This window comes from Acomys minous, assembly GCF_964271855.1.
Source record: "Acomys minous genome assembly, chromosome: 6".
NCBI lineage: Eukaryota > Metazoa > Chordata > Mammalia > Rodentia > Muridae > Acomys > Acomys minous.
In genome coordinates, this window is record NC_140487.1 from 118,766,724 (window position 1) to 118,783,217 (window position 16,494).

Genomic DNA, 16,494 nt, shown 5'->3' on the forward strand with positions numbered 1-16,494 from the left:
CTCATCTCCTTGGAGGCAGAGGATCCAGAATGGGGCACGGAGAGGCCCTGGCACTCAGGAATGGGTTGGAGGTGACCTTGAGCTAAAAAGCAGTTGTGTCTGGTGTCCTGGTTTCCCAGGACCCAGCTGCTGAAAAGGGAAGCAGCGGCCACACAAGCTGAGTCAGTGACCCAGTGGCTGCAGAGGAGGTAGGGAGGTGCTGCCTGGTTCTGTGGAAATCCCCTGAAGCTGCCGGCTCCCTTTCCACTCTTCTCTTTTGGCTCCTCTCATTTACTTCAGCACATGTGTTTATTTAGTGGGAGGAGGGCGTCAACTCCTGCCACCAGACGTGTTCTGGGGACTGAACTCAAGTCACAGCTTTGGTGGCAAGTGTCTTTACCTCCTGAGCCTTCCGGCCAGCCTTCTTTGATGACTTTCCCCGTGCCCCCACCACCACCACAATGGGGCCCTCTGCTAGAATGGGGTGGGGGATGGGCTTCTGCTTTCCTGGTTCACCCTAAAGCCAGAGTGCCTCACTAAAGATGAGAGAGAGAGAGAGGGAGAGAGAGAGAGAGAGAGAGAGAGAGAGAGAGAGAGAGAGAGAGAGAGAGAGAGAGGGAGAAGAGCTTCAAGGTCCCCCACCACACCCCACTCCCGGCCTTGGTGGGACTTTGCCGGGTTGCAGTTCTGGGGATCAGGCCCTGGGTCTGCACCTCCTGAGTTGAACTCAGTCCGAAAGGACTGGTAAAGGGACATGTCCCACCACCTAGTGGCCCAAGATGGGATTGAAAGCTGTCATGACCTCAGGAAGTTCATCCCAGGGCAGTGGCAGTCAAGCTGTTGGCTGTTCCCTAGAGTCATCCGCCCACTTCCTATTGGAGCAGTACAATAGGCGAGCAGTACACATTTTAGTTTTTATATGGAGCTCATAGACATTGCTGCTGCTTCTTCTCCTCCTCCTCCTCCTTCTTCTAAGATTTTGTTTATTTATCATAGATACACGATGTTTTGCCTGCATGTACACCAGAAGAGGACACTAGATCTCATTATAGATGGTTGTAAGCCACCATGTGGTTGCTGGGTATTGAACTCAGGACTTTTGGAAGAACAGGCAGTGCTCTTAACCTCTGAGCCATCTCTCTAGCCCTAGACCTTGCTTCTTAATTCCATATGGAAATGGAAATCCTGGAGGCACTTCGGAGGAGGCAGCGAGGGCACACAGCGCGGCTACTGCTAAACATCTGACTACTGCTAAACATCTGGCTACTGCTTAAACATCTGGCTACTGCCTTTGGAGTCACAGGCTAAGAGGGACAGACATCCTGAACAGCAAGAATTGGTCAATGTTTATATGAGAGATCATTCAGAGTTGTCCTGCCGTCTTCCCTCATGTCACTCCACAACATAGACGCAGCTCTTGCCACGCAGCACAGATTGGCAGATGTGCATGGGTGTGTGGAGACAGGTGTGGTTGGAGTTGAAGGAGGAAGGGTGGTGTGTGGGCTTTGTTGGAGGAGGCTGGTGACTACTGGGTGGGCTCTGAGGTCTCAGAAGCTCAAGGCAGTTCATCTTCTGTTGCCTTTGGATCCAGATGTAGAACTCTCAGCTCTTTCTCCAGCACCATGTCTGCCTGCAGGCCACCAGTGTTTCCTGCCAGGACAAGAAAGGGCTAAACCTCTGAACCTGTGAACCATCCTCAATGACATGTTTTCCTTTATAAGAGTTGCCGTGGTCATGGTGTCTCTTCACAGCAATAGACACCCTAAATAAGACAGGAAGGAATCATTTCCTTTGAGTTCAAACTCAGAAGATGACGGTGACTAAACTGTGGGACTGTTGTGGGCTAGACCATATCCCCTCATAATTTAGATGTTACCATGCTAACCCCAGGACCTAAGGCTGTGACGCTGTGACAGGATTTGGAGATTAAGTGAAAGTGAGATCGTGTGTGTGTGTGTGTGTGTGTGTGTGTGTATGTGTGTGTGTACACGCGCGCGCGCCTGCACGAGTATGCTCTCGCAGTTCCTAGTGCAATGTGACTTGTGTGTCTATAAATAGATGGTGTCATTTTATTAGTGAATATGGAGGGATGTCCATGAAGAACACAGGGAGGGGTTGGACAACTGCTGGCCGAGGAGACCTCAGAAGGAGACGGCCCTGGCTTGTCTTGTCTCCTGATAGTTGTACGGAAGCTCGAGATGGTCACACTGGCCTAGCCTGGCTAGGGTTTCCAATCCACAAAGCGTGGCGTCAGTGCACGGGCTCAAGAGGAGTGACACTAGGAAACAATCCTCCCTCGGGTTCCACGGATAGCACCTCAGCTATGAGGAGGCGTTATCAGAAACAGCAATCACGGTAGCCTGCGTGCATCTTCCAACTGCTTTAAATCACCCCTAGATGACTCCCACCAGTCAGTACTACGTGCTGTGCAAATTAGAACTCAATACCTCACTGTGTAGGGAGTGAGGACAAAGCAATGGACTAACCGGCTGCAGACGTGGAAGCTGGCTGTTCTGCCTTGACTGGAAGATTCTTTTCCCTCCAGGTAAGACAGCCTGGCCCCGTGGCGGGGGTAGGGGGGGTGGGGGAGGGGGGAAGGAGGGGAGGGGCCTTATGATATTCAGAGAGGAGGTCCTCCTGGCAGTTCATAGAGGTGCCAGAATTGAGGATGTGGGGACACTAATCCAAAGTCTCCGGGTGACCCTCAGTGTCAGTTGGATAGTTGTGTTGTGCTGATGTCTTAGGTCTCTTAGCTTCCCTCACACTCCAGAGTTCTCCAGAGGTGGCCAGATGTCCCTGGACAGTCATTTCTACCTGAGTTCCGGGTCTGTCTGTCTCAACCTCACAGTAGCCCCCCTCTGGGAGGGAATGTTCTTCTCATATGACAGCCGGGGACACTGAGTCACGGATAGTTTATATACATCCCCTTGGGACCCCTCCCTAATGAAGAGAGACAGGACGTCAGTGTGTGTTCTTTTCCAGGTCTGAGCTTTACCCACAGGGTCACAGAGCCCCAGCCTAGGGCCACCTGGCCACATAGATGTTCACAATACAATTCCCCAGAGCAGAAGGAATTTCCTTATTGGCAAATCTGGACGCTGGGCCCACCTCCCTCCTTCCACCTGGAACAGTGGTCCTCAACCTGTGGACCGTGACCCCTTCCTTGGTGAGGCATTGAACAACCCTTTCTCATGAGTTGCCTAAGACTATCGGAAAATATATATAATCACATTATTATTCACAACACTCACAAAATTGCAGTTATGAGGTAGCAAGGAAAATAAATTTATGGTTGGGGGCCACCACAACGTGAAGTAGAAAGGTTGAGAGCCACTGACCTGCAAGAAACTGCTCTGTGAATGACGGACTTAGAGGACAAAGGCAGCCTGGTGGCCTTAAGCACCTGACACAGAACAAGGTACTTAATGGGCCGAGTCAGGAGCCCTAACTAACCTCATACCACACATCCAACAAGCCCAGTGTGTATTAAAACTGAACAAAAACACTGGGCATAGTGGCACAGGTCTATAATGCCAGCACTCGGGAGGCAGAGGCAGGCAGATCGCTATGAGTTCTCAGCCAGCCTGGTCTACGAAAGCAAGTCCAGGATAGCCAGGACTGTTACACAGAGAAACCTTGTCTCTAAAAACCTAAAAAAACAAACCAACACCAAACAAACAAACAAAAAAACTGAAAAAAAACATACCAGGCGCAGTGGCACAGGCCTGTAATCCCAGCACTCAGGTAGCAGAGATAGGATTTCGGTCAGTGTAGAGGCTAGCCTGGGCTACAGAATGAGTCTCAGGTTAGCCTGGGCTAGACCAAGACCCTGACTCCAAAAGCAAGCAAACAAACAAATAGAACTTAGCAGAAGACAAACAGGGTGTTTGGGACACTTGCCCAGGGCCACCAGCTCCTCAGGAGCAGAGGCTGGTGGCAGCAGGTAACCCTTGTGACCAGGCTGTCTCCCTGTGCCTTCTAGTCCGGCCCACCAAGCACCGGCTTTATCAGCACACACACTACGTGATCTTAGTCTCAAGCCAGAAGCCTCTTGTCCAAGAGATGCAGACAGGGATGAGCTAGGCCAGGCTAGTGGCTTCTGTCAGGGCCACCAAGGGTCCTGGGTGGAGCCCACAGCCCAGTTGCCCTATGATGACAAGGACTTGGCTGAGAAGGTCCCTCTGTCTGTCACGACGGTGGTAGCACCTGTGTGTAATCCTTGGACCCACAGCATTGTCTGGAAGATCAACCCATCTGCAGTGACTTACACACTCCAAAAGACTTTGCTCAGCTCACCATAGCGCACAGTGAAAATGGGGAAGAGCTGTACCGGGGTGGGGTGGGGTTGTCTTCTGGGAATACAGACACCTCCAGGGGGGGTATGAGAGTCCCCTAAGGAGATGGTACCCAGAGAGGGACTTCCCAGATATCAGAGTGTGCCTGGATTCTGCTTAGAGTTATCACCAGAAGAGGTAAGTTACATGCTGGAAAGCAGAGATGTGTGTGTGTGTGTGTGTGTGTGTGTGTGTGTGTGTGTGTGTGTGTGTATGTATCTGTGTGTGTGTCTCTGTGTGTGTGTATATCTCTGTGTGTGTATCTGTATCTCTGTGTATGTATGTGAGTGAGTGAGTGTGTGTATGTGTGTGTGTGTGTGTGTGTGTGTGTGTGTGTGTGTGTGTGTGTGTGTGTGTGTTGAGGGAGTGTGACCAGCAGCACAGGGCTGGAGGAGGGGAGAATAAGCGGTGAGTATAGAGGTAGATATTGAAGTTCAAGTCCCCACCCAACAACTCACCTTGTGAAGCTGGCCTCTCAGCTTTTCTAATAAGCGCCCCCCAATCAGGTTCAGGGGCTCCTACTCTCCCTTCTCTGAGAGGCGCTGGGACAATAAAAGAGAAAGCCAACAGAAAGAAGGATTGCCTCAAGGCCAAGCATTTATTGTTACATTGTTAGAATTCCCTCTGGGACGGGGGTGGGGCACTGCTGTTCACGGCTCATTCGCCTTGCATTTATAAGCCTTTTGTGAGTCAGGGGCATCACCACCATCCACACTGGCTTCTCCTAAAGTGAGACCACCCAGGAGGCACTTTCCCCACTACCTGTGAAGTGGTCCTCGGCTTTCTGGGAAGGGATATCATAATCCTCACAGGGCTGTCTCTTTCCATATCCCGGAAGTCTAGGACCCCACCCATCTCCATGACCTCAGTCTTTGCGGGGATGGGGTGGGGGGTGTTCCCTGATCTGAGTGCCCCATGCTGGCCAGGCTTAGAAGAGACCCCACCCCTTTTCACTTCTGGATCTAGTTGTTGCAGGACAACCCCTGCCTCCTGTGGCGAGGGATTAAGAACGAGAATTTTCTGGAAGTGACCACTGGGTGTGGATGGAAACTGGCAGAGCGGCCTGGGGTAGAAGCCCACAGTCCACGGGGAAGGAGCCTTTTGATGCTTTAGGACTCCCAGCCCTTAGGAAGAAAGTGTGGTGTCGCTCCCTACCTAGACCTTCCCCATGCAAAGAGCCAGCATAGCTTTCCAGAAAGGCTGTCAGTATATTCCTGGGACCAGAAGCTGTGTCACCCTTTTGGGACTTGTTGAGAGTGACAGTTGGCTTCAATTGGAAGAGCACCACCTCCTTGCTGGGCTACGGGCTCAGTAGCTTTGGGATTCCAGGGTCGGGGAAATGCACATTATAAACAAAAACACTCATGGGTGTGGAACCTGAGCAAAGCTGGGTTATACGCCAGAGGTTCACCTTGCGAGTCTTGGCATCTGTCGCGCGTCCTTCAGAGGCCGACACTCAGACAGAGAGGGTCTCCCCAGTGCCCAAGTCCTCTGGACGAGGTTTGTGAGGGAGAGTGTGCCCATGAGATCATTAGAGAGATGTCTTCAATACGGGGACCAGCAACTCTCAAGTCCATGGGCTTTATGTGTGCTCTTCCCACCAGGGAGGCTGTTTATGCCACTTCGAAAGACTGGCTTTGGTGGCTCGGAGGCTGCCTCTGCTGTCATCTGTGGAAGTGTGACCCTTTCTTGGACTCCTGGTTGCAAATGGTCTCCGAGAGTGCTGGTGCAGAACCCAGCTGCCCATCAGCCCCCCCCTGGTATCCTCAGTCAGCTTGGACCCTGCACCCAGTAGGACTGCAGGCTGTGCTGCTGGCTCTCCCAGGCCTTGCTACGGGTGTTTGGAGACTCTCGGTGTCAAGCATTCTGCACCTGCTCTTGCCTATTGCTCCCCCCGTCCGACATGGAGCGAACTCACCCGGTGTCCCCAAATGCTGTAGATGGAAGTTAGGCGAGTTCTCCCATCCCATCCCGTCCCTTCCAGTTGTTTCCTGAGAGGTCCAAAGCTTGTGACAAGTGTTAGCAAATGTTAATTCCCCACAGCTCCCCTGGGAGGAACTGGGAAGTATTCTAGGTAAGACACTGAGGCACAGAGAGGTGAGGCCACTGGGAGGAAGCCACACAGCAAAACAGCGGCAGATGAAGAAAGGGGCTAGGACACCCCCCACACACACACTCAGACAACCCAGTGACCTTGTTCTGTGGGATTTGCACCTCTGTTAGGTCATGATATAATCACACTGGAAGTTTGTTGGGTTAGTGACAGCCAGTCTCCCATTTGATGCCCACACTTGGAATAGCTGTTTGGGGCAGAACTCACTAACTACCCCACCTCCCACTCTTGAAGTCACATTCATTCTAGTGACAGGATGGCTGCAGCCCCTGGGGTTGCTGATGCCAGGCCCTTCTGCCTTGCATCCTGTCCACCTCATGACACCCTGCTGTTGACATGGAAGAGATCTCCAGGCCATTTGGCACCCTCCTGGAGTGAGTGACCATGTTAGAATTCAAGTTCTCTGCCCAGTGGGCTGACGGTTGGCGTTCACCCACTCGGCTGTTGCTGGCTGGCTTTGCAATTGGGTCTCAGTGCCCTTGGCTCTGCCAGAGGTGGCTGGGGACTTTCCTGCTCCTCCTGGCCCAGAGACTGACGCTCCCCCGCCCTTCCTTCGAAGTGCCATGAAGCTTGTTCTTTGAAGAGTAGCTCCAGGGTCCTGTGCCAGGTCGTGGCTGGGGTGACGTGTCCTCAGGGCCTGCCTTCAAAGATACAGGACACCTAGGTGGGCATTCTCTGTCCTTGGTGCCCACTGGAAGTTGTGACCAGCTCTGGGAACTCTGTCCTGGCACGGCGTCTGTCCTCAGCCCTGGGTCACTCTGTACAGTGGGGATGGACGGATGACAGGAGCACACTGGGCTGCTCTTCTTCCCTGCTCTTTTGGAGTTGAGCCATGTGGCTTTCTCAAACATTGGTGACCTCCAAGCTGCTGTACCCCTCAAGGCGGCACTGTTCGGGCCTGCCTTGGAGGTCGTCATCTGCACAGTCCTCGTTCTCGAGTGAGCCATAATCATCGTGGAAATCAGGGTCTTTGCTGCTGAAGCCCCTTCCTATCTTCCCCAGGGGCAGCTGAGGGGGGACAGAAACAAACAAAAGGACAGAGGAAGAGAGAGATGTGAACTGGGAGGTGTGGCATCTCCAATCTAATTGCTGTGTGACCTTCAGTATCTCCCGGAACCTCTCTGGGCTCCTCCATTATTAGTACCACCCTACTGCCCAGACACGTGGAAGGAATTTGCAGGAATTCCATGAGGAAGCAGTGTTTGAACTTCCAGCCAGAGAGATTCAATTAGTTACCAAGGGTGACTTTGGACTAACGACCCTATAATCTCCAACCCCCCACCTCATCTCTCCCATTGATATCGGGTGGATGGGACCATGCCTGTGAGTGTGTGTAAGCATGTGTAGGAGGGCCTACTGTGTGCTTAATCCAGAAGGAATATTCTAGAGCCACCCGGTATGGCCGTGAGTGGGGGCTTGGGGCTTGTACATGGATGTTAGAGCCCCTCTTTTGTATTTCCGCCTGGGGGACCTGAGATAAGTTACTGCCCTGTCTCTAAGCCTTGATTTTCTCAGCTACATGACAGGGAAAGTGGTATTGCCCTTGATGGATTGTTGGGAATAATACAAATCTGTAAGGCACTGGATGCTGGTGGTGGGATGGGGAGGGAACAGTTGAGCACCTCAGAGCAATGTCCTGAGGAGCTGCACCACACGTACTGGGCCCTTGATGGAGCCTTTGGTTCTGACTTTAATTTGGTTCCCACAACACTTAGCAGTTGTGTGCTCAATTGCCTGTCTTTCTAGACCAGTGTGTCCCCGCTTGAAAGTCATTGTCCTACAGGGCTTCCTAATTTCCCCGCTATGTGTCTATTTAGGCAGCTCATGTGTATCTGTGCAGGGGCATGACAAAAGAGAAAAACAATTTTTTTTTTTGCATCCCTTCCCTCTCAAAAAATTTTCACTCCTTTGGAGTGAAGGTACTTGCAACTGAATGCAATCCCTGGAACCTCAACACGGTGCATGCCTTTAGTCCCAGCAGATGGGATGCTGGACCAGAGGATGGTGAGTTACAGGCCAGATCCAGCTACAAGTGAGATGTAGCTCAAAAAACAAAACAGGGACAAGCTGGTGAGATGGGTTAGCAGGTAAAGGTTTTTGATGGCAAAATTGACAATCTGGGTTCAGGCTTTAGAACCCACACTGGTGGTAAAAGAGAACTGACTCCTACAAGTTGTCATGCGACCTCTGCGTGCATGCTGTGGTACACACACACATGTAACAAAAAGATTTTTAACACCAAACAAAACGGGGGTGAGGGGGTGGGAAGGAACCACTGGCTGGGGTGTAGTCCAGTGCTAGAGTGCTTGCCTAGCACACACAAAGCCCTGGCATCGACTCCCAGCTCCGCAAAAGGGAAACCAAAGCAAACCCAAGAACGGCTAGCCAGGGCTCAGGTCCTCAGAAGCCAGAGGCAACCTGTTCCTGCAATGCCGCTCCTGTGCTCTACTGAGGACCATGTGCCGCCAAGTGAAAGGGAAGACAAGCATGTGGCTAACCCCATCTAGAGTTCCTGTTGGTCTGTGGCCAGGCTGCCCCTGTTCTCTGCTGCCCCTGAATAGGCCAATGGGTCCGTGCTGGCCGTGGAATTCAGCTGTCCTTGTTCTGTGCTGTCCTATTGGGTACACTAGAAGCTCCTTGCTGGCCAAGGAGTTCAGAACCTAACCCAGGGATTTCAGAGTCCATGGCTCCCTGATTCTTCCTGGCAGCCAGCTATAGGAGGAGGTGCTCCACACACTGGGGCCATTTGCTTTAGGAGGTCATGGTGAGAGAATCCCCCAAGCAGTAGCCATCCTGACACAGACTCTACTTTGTATGGACCCGTGTCACTGGCCTTTCCTGTGTGCACCTGTGACTGAGGCTGCTCCAGGTTCACAGGTGATGAAGGAGCCATGGGTACATCCAGGAGAAGATGCCTGGCCCCAGGGACAGGAAGAGCCTCTTACCCGGCCAGCTCTGTGCTTGCTGCTGCTATTCTCCTCTTTCCCAGCTCTGGTGATGCTGGGGGCCCTGCCAGGCGGTGTCCCAAAGCGCTCAGACTCCCGGATGCCTGCGGAGCTGGGACATTTCGCAGGTTAGAGTTAGTGAGAGAATCAGCCTCCTACCACTGTCCTCACTCCCACATTCCTGTTGCTTAGGAACACTGGCTGCTCCTTTCAGAGAGAGGACTGGGGTTTGGTTCCCAGCACCCACATGGTGACCTACAAGGATTTATATAACTCCAGTTCCAGGATTTCGGATGCCCTCTCCTGGCATTCATGGGCACCAGGCATGCATGTGGCGCATACAAATACAGGCAAAACACTCATACACATAAAAATAAATAAATAAATAAATAAATAAATAAATAAATAAACAAACAGGCTGTGGAATAGCTCATCAATAGAGTGCTTATCTAGAATATGCAGGGTTCTGGATTCCAGCTCCATCACTGGTTAAAATAAACACCAGTGATCCGTGTGTGTGTGTGTGTGTGTGTGTGTGTGTGTGTGTGTGTGTGTACAAATGAAGCAAAGAGAGGGCACCTTGCTGACGGCATTTTCTGACACCACTGTGAAGGACTGCTATGTCCACCCAGCCTGGGATGCTGTCCAAGATAGAGCCCTGATATTGATCTGAATGACTAGGACCATTTCTCCAGCTGGCATCTTCCCATCCAACTCACAGCATCCTGGAGGACCATACTGGGAGGAGCCAAAGGGTCAGCACCATCATCCCCGACCCTGCTTATCCTCCTCTCTGAAAGCTGAAGGTAGTGACAGGGAGGGAAGGCAGAGGACTGAGGCCTTCCCAGCATGCCTCACTGCAGAAGTATCCCATTAATATAAATTCTCAGAACCTTCTCAGCATCTCACCATGCACCTGGGATAACTGTCTCCCGTTGTTGGGGGGGGCGCTCTCTCTGCCACTGAAGTGGTCCCTGAACTCCTCAGGAACTCTTGGGGTTCTTTGTCCCCTCAACTGACTGAAGTCTGTCCCCTGGGCTCATGGCGCTCAGCAAAGCTTTCTGAAACCCAGCTCAGGGACCTTGCTTCACCAGTAGAGTGTGGATGGAGGTGGCAGCAAGCTTCTAGGCTCTGGCTGGATGCTGAACTGCCTCTCTGTCCTCAGAAATCCCACAGCTTTTATGTAGCTCCCAAGGTGTTACAGGCCAAACCGATCAAAAAGGACCACCCTCCTGTTTTCTCTGCAGACCTTCTTCATGCCCACCCATTAACCCTAAGTAGTCCAGAAACATCTGTTACCCCCCAAGGTCAAGGTCTAAGCAGTTCTACCAGTGTCTAATGATGCTTGGCCCAAGCTGCCCCTCCAGGACTCTGAGTATCTTAAGCTTGTTAAAATCTGTGGTTAGGGAAAAGGAGGGAGAGTCAGCCTACTAAGAAGAAACAGGAAGCCTAGGGCTTCAGAGATGGCTCAGTGGTTAAGAGTGTGCACTGCTCTTCCAAAAGACCTCAGTTCGGGTCCCAGCACCCGCATGAGGTGGCTTGTCAGCACGCATAACTCCAGCTCCAAGGGATCCAGAATCCTTGTCTGTACTCCTTGAGTTTCTGTACTCACACACACACATCCCTACACACACACACACACACACACATCCCTACACACACACACACACACACACACACACATGACACACGCACGCACACACTCATGCATGCACGCATGGTTGAAAACAAATAAATCTTGAAAAAGCGATATAGAGTCTAGATAAATCCCTCCAAGTGGAGATTGAGTTAGTGACCACAACACTTCCCACAGAGAGAGCCTAGAGGAAAAGATAGCTTCCCCAATGGCTCAAAAGTAACAGAATCTGCCCTACAACTCCTCCCAGGAAACAGAAGAGGAGGAAACACCCGCTCTTCACCCCGACAGGCCGGGACTGCACTGATACCAAAGCCAGACAGAAGGCACACAGAGCAGGAAGACCACAGGCCGGGTGTGGTGGTGCGTACTTGCAATGGCAGATACAGGGCCAGTTTGGACTACATAATGAGACAGGATGGAGTATGCCTCCGGGAAGTGCGGCCCAGATGCTGGTCCCACCCCAAGTGTGACCCCGGTGAGCCACTTGTAAGAGCAGCATCCACAGGGTGGGTCTGGACTGCCTGAGTGTCACTCTCTAGGCAAGGGGACCAGGGTAGGTGGGTGGCCATGCTCTGCCCCCCTTGGGTCAGAAGCACCATCTATATGCCCAGTCTTGCCTCTAAACCTTTGTCTCCATGGCCACACCTGGCAGAGTGGCCATCTTGTTCTGTGAAAATCAGTGCACACTGTCCCCAGCTCAAGCTGCACCTCACACAGCCTTTCCCCCTCAGAACTGTCCGCTCTCCCTACTCTAAGCGCCCTGGTGGCACGGATTTAACACATGCTGGACCCGAGACACCACTCCCTCTTTGTAGTGTCTGGTCAGAGCCTCAGCTTTCTGACCAGTGTGGTGCAAGGACAGGTGGCACTCAGCCAGTCAGGGACCAGGGCTGTGACGGGACCATCTGCTTCCTCAGCCCGTGCCCTTGCCAGCGGCCCGTGTCCTCAGCCTGTGCCCCGCATCCTGAGACCCTACTCACTTGGCTGGATGGAAGATGGTGCTCATCTCCTCTGCAAGGTGTCTCCTGAGGATGTGCTTCCCGCTGGGGATGCCCAGGGCGGTGGCCATGGCCTCAGCATTGAACGTGGGCTCCAGTACCAGCACAGCGCCGTGGACTCCGCTGTTGGTCAGATTGTCTGCATACTCCTGAGAGCGGAAGAGTAAAGTCGGGTGGGTCTCAGAGACCATTAGAGCTAAGCAGAGATATGACCCCCAACAGGGAGGGTTTTACCGATGAGGGTGGGGGGGCAACACAACTGATTTGAGAGTGAAGAAGAGCTATTCATTATTCTAAGAGTTGTGAACATAGGGGTCTTGTCACTGCCGCTTGCTGGACCCTGGTGGTAGCCATAGATATTTGTGGGAAAACATTGCTGAGAATTGCCTCAGTGATGAGAGCTTTCAGTAGGAGGTCTACTGTAGCAGTGAGGAATCCTTCTCTAGTGACAGAAAGTTTGTGTCCTTGTTAGACTGGGTGATGGTAGGTATCCGCCCCTACCCACCTCCCACCCCCACCCCTGCCACCTTACATCAAAGTGGGAACTAATTTGCATGTTATTTGCATATTTGCTAGAGAATCACCCCCCATGCCTCCACCAGCAATGCCCCTCACCTTCAGGTCAATATCTCGCACCCACTTGAGCACCCGCTGGTTGGTCCAGACCACAGGGTCTATGTTCTGTGTTTCACAGCGGGCTCGGCGCTCCTGCAGGGCCTGGGAGATAGAAAACAGGGAGTCGGTGGAGGGGATGAGGGACACATGGAGGTCACATGAAAGTTCCATAGTGTTAGCGGGGACTTCAGGGGGAGCTATTGTGATGAGGGCCCCCACAGCTTCCTGAGCCATACCATCTGTGTTGTGAGAAACAGAAGGTGCTGCCTCCTAGGGTGTAAAGAATCAGGTGGGGAGGCTGGAGAGAGACTCACACTCCGCCTATGCTGTGTCCTCAGGTCCATGGTGCCCCTGCCCCAGCAATGGGAGCAGGTGCTCAGTGGACATTTGTGGAGATCTTGTTAGAGGCGCTTAGAGTCTGTGCATCATTGTTTAAATTACCACCTTTGGAGACCTGTGGACGGGTCAGCTTGCTGCTCTGGGAGACTGACTCCCAGACCAAGATCTCCTGCAGAGGATTCATTTGGATGAGAATGGTCCCCCATAGACTCATGTGTTTGAGTGTCTGGTTCCCAGCAGGTGGAACTGTTTAGGAACGACTAGGAGGTGTGGCCTTGTTGGAGAAGGTGTGTCACTGGAGGTGAGCTTTGTAGTTTCAAAAGCCTATGCCATTCCCAGGCTCCTGCCTCTGCTTGTGGATAAGATGTGAGCTCTGAGCTACTGCTCTAGCACCATGCCTGCCTGCTGCCATGCTTCCTGCTGTGGTGGAAAGGAACTAACCCCCTGAAGCTGTAAGCAAGCCCCCAATTAGATGCTTTCTTCTATAAGTTGCCTTGGTCACAGTGTCTCTTTACAGCAATAGGACAGTGACTAAGACACTCCCTCTAGGACTTCCAGCCCACTGTCCCCTTTACTTTCCCCCACTGCAGTGCATTGGCTTCCTGTATTGCTGTCAAGATACCCATGTCTACCCTCTTCATCACACTGGGGCTCTCAGAGGCCAAAGCTTGGGTCCCCATCTTCTCCTTCTGCCCAGTCATGCAGTGGGGGACAGGTGCACAGTACTGACAGCCTTCTCTCTGTTCCTCTCTCAACACTGCTTATGCTCTGACATGGCTCTAGAAAAAAAAAAATAACCATATGGACCCAACCCTGAGGACCAGCCTCTCAGGGACCTTCCCCAGGGGACATGTAGGAAGGTAAGCTATGAGAGAAGAGGCTGAGGCCCTGTGCTCTCTGGCTTAGCATGCATGCATCAGAGCTCAAACTACCACAACAGCCAGGGCTCTGGTTTCCACCTGCATCCCAAGCCCTTTGCCCGCACTTTCTTCTTCTGTTGCACTGCTGCTGCAGACCTGCACTCTGGAACTCAGTCCCCATGGTTCTCTTGATTGTTCCTGATCTCGGCAACAACTCTCTGCTTAGCTTCACTACCTCAGGAACCCACCGTGCTCCCTATGAAGGCATTTCTCAGAGCTTTCAGAGAGCCCTGACTGGGTCCCACAGCACTGTAACCACAGACTTCCATGGTCTCCCTGTTGAGCAGGGAGCTCTCTGAACATGAGGATTCTCCTGGCCCCCTGAACTGAGCATAGGTTCTTGTCTACTAGAAGAAGGAGTGGGGGGAGAGGAAGAGACAGTTGGATGAAGGGATAGGTGGTTGGATGGATGGATGGGTGGATGGATGGAGGGGTAGATGGATGGATGGATGGGTGTATATATGGATTTATGGATGGATGAGGTTAGTAGGAAGATAACTGGATAGGTGGATAGATGGGGAGAACATTGACAATGGGTAAGGGGATGGATGGGTGGGTAGGTAGGGTGGACAGACAGTGTGTAGGTGGATAGATGGAGGTAGATGGACAGTGGATGGAGGGGTGGAGGATGAGTAAATGGATGTATGGATGGGTAGGTGGGTGGATAGATGGATGAGTAGGTGGGTGGATAGATGGATGGATGCATAAGTGAATGGATGGGTGGATCAGTGGGTGGGTGGGTGGATGTGGAGAAGGCTTGTAGGAGAGGCCTGTCCTTGCCCCGCCCCTTTTGGCCCTCACCTCCCTGCTGAAGTTCACTTGGTACAGCAGCTCGATCCCCAGCAAGATGCTGACTTGGTGGAACTTCTTGGACACGTTCAGGTGCTTCTCCAGGTCCCGCTTCATCAGTGAGTTCAGCATCCTCCCATCGACCAGGTGGTTCTGGAAGGCCTGGGAATACTGGGACAGGCCGATGTCATTCAGCCACGCCTTGGCCACCCAGTGATGGTCCAGGTCCGCGGCTTTGGACAGGCTAAGAAGGAGACACAGCCAGAGGGAGGTGGGAGTGAAGAAAGTGTCAGAGGCAGGGGCATGTGGAAATGGGATCAGAGATGGGTGGCAGGGAGGACAAACGACAGGAAAGGAAGTAGACAAGTAAGGCACGGAGACCAATGAGGAAAGGGGTGGAGGAGAGAGACGGAGAAGAAGAAACAATGAAAGGAGGAGAAATGTGGGGAGGGAGAGACAAAGACAGAAGCTCAGACACACACAGAAAGTGTGACTAAGACAGAGACTCAGGCAAAGGCAGACAGACAGACAGACACACACATGCACACATGCACACACAGAGTCTGGCAGAAGTGGGTGGGGAAGGAGACAATAAGGCAGAGAGACAGGCAGACCCAAAGAACAGCAGAGGACCACGGGAACAAAGGAACATCCATAGACGATATCAGACCAAAACGGAAAGAGATAGTGTCCGGAGAAGGGACACACATAGCAGGTTTACCTCTGCAGAGCCCAGGACCCCTCAAAGCCTCAGGCTGGCCATCCCCTCCCCTGTCCTCCTGCCCGCTGCCTTTTGGTCCCTTTTCCTGTTGGAGGGCGATGAGACACCTTCATGGATCCACTCCTAGAGTGGCAGGTGTCTTCTTTCCTAAAGCAGAGCTGCGGCTCAGCCTGTCCCTCATTGGCTCATCTCTGAGTCGGAGAAACCCAGATTGCTCTTATGCACAGGCTGCTCTCGCTGCCTCACTGCCGTACCTCAGACTTTTGCACAAGAAACGTGCACATTATGGGTATGCAAAAAGGCTTTAAAAGATTTATTTTCTATTTTGATGTGTATGCCCGTGTGCCCGTGTGAGTTTAGGTACACTACATGAGTGCAGGTGTCCCCAGAAACCAGAGGGTATTGATTGATTGAGAGCTTTGCTAAAGGTTGGTGCGGGATACACTGGCCAATGTGGTCCCTAGCTGTCATTCCTCTCATCGCCACACGGTGGCAGTCTCACAGAAGGAATGAGGTCCTTGTAACATCCCTGCAGAGGAACGCCGAAAAATAAATGACCTAGTGCATTGCTGGGAGCACAACACTGTCTAGGCGGGAGTCAGGAGTGGACACAAAAGGAGCACTCAGTACAAGGGAATGCAATTGGGTCATGAAGGGACACTGCCCTTCTCTTTGGGGCAGCCAGAAATAGCTGACATGCTCCATCCTGCTCCCACTCTAAAGTCGTTCCTTCCCTTCCTTCATCCCGACAACTGCTGGGCATCTTCTGAGCCTGCACCCAAGATGCTGTCAGGGCTCCTTCCTACTTACCCCCAGGGCTGCCTCTCCGGATCTGTTTGAGGTTGCCCCCTCCTTCAATATTATTGGTTTGGTTCATTGCCCTCAAAGCACTCAACATACATTGCATTTCAGTATAGAGGGATATTTCCCCTGTGTGTTGTTCCTTGTCCCTAACATTGGGTACAGGAGTGGTGGTCAGGACTGGGGCCACGTTCACTGACCCGGCAGCTGCTCACTATTTGTTGGCTTGGCAGAATGTCTGCACGGGTTCCCGGCTCCCTCTCTCTTCCTCTGCCCCCAACCTCCTGGAACTGCTTGGCTG

The 16,494-nt window shown here is 52.4% G+C and overlaps 1 protein-coding gene across 3 annotated transcripts in view; it reads right to left on the bottom strand.

Annotated features, from left to right (window-relative positions):
• Window positions 1–4,882: 4,882 nt before the first annotated feature.
• The window catches only part of KAZN (kazrin, periplakin interacting protein), a 977,721-nt gene continuing 966,109 nt past the window's right edge, over window positions 4,883–16,494 (bottom strand). For all 3 annotated transcript variants that reach the window (XM_084784912.1, XM_084784914.1, XM_084784913.1), the window contains 5 exons: window positions 14,684–14,915; window positions 12,624–12,725; window positions 11,991–12,157; window positions 9,372–9,483; window positions 4,883–7,434 (listed from right to left, as the gene is read on the bottom strand). In XM_084784912.1, the coding sequence (XP_084641038.1) occupies window positions 7,270–7,434; window positions 9,372–9,483; window positions 11,991–12,157; window positions 12,624–12,725; window positions 14,684–14,915 (778 nt within the window). In that variant the 3' untranslated portion in view covers window positions 4,883–7,269. The remainder of the gene's footprint in view (window positions 7,435–9,371; window positions 9,484–11,990; window positions 12,158–12,623; window positions 12,726–14,683; window positions 14,916–16,494) is intronic.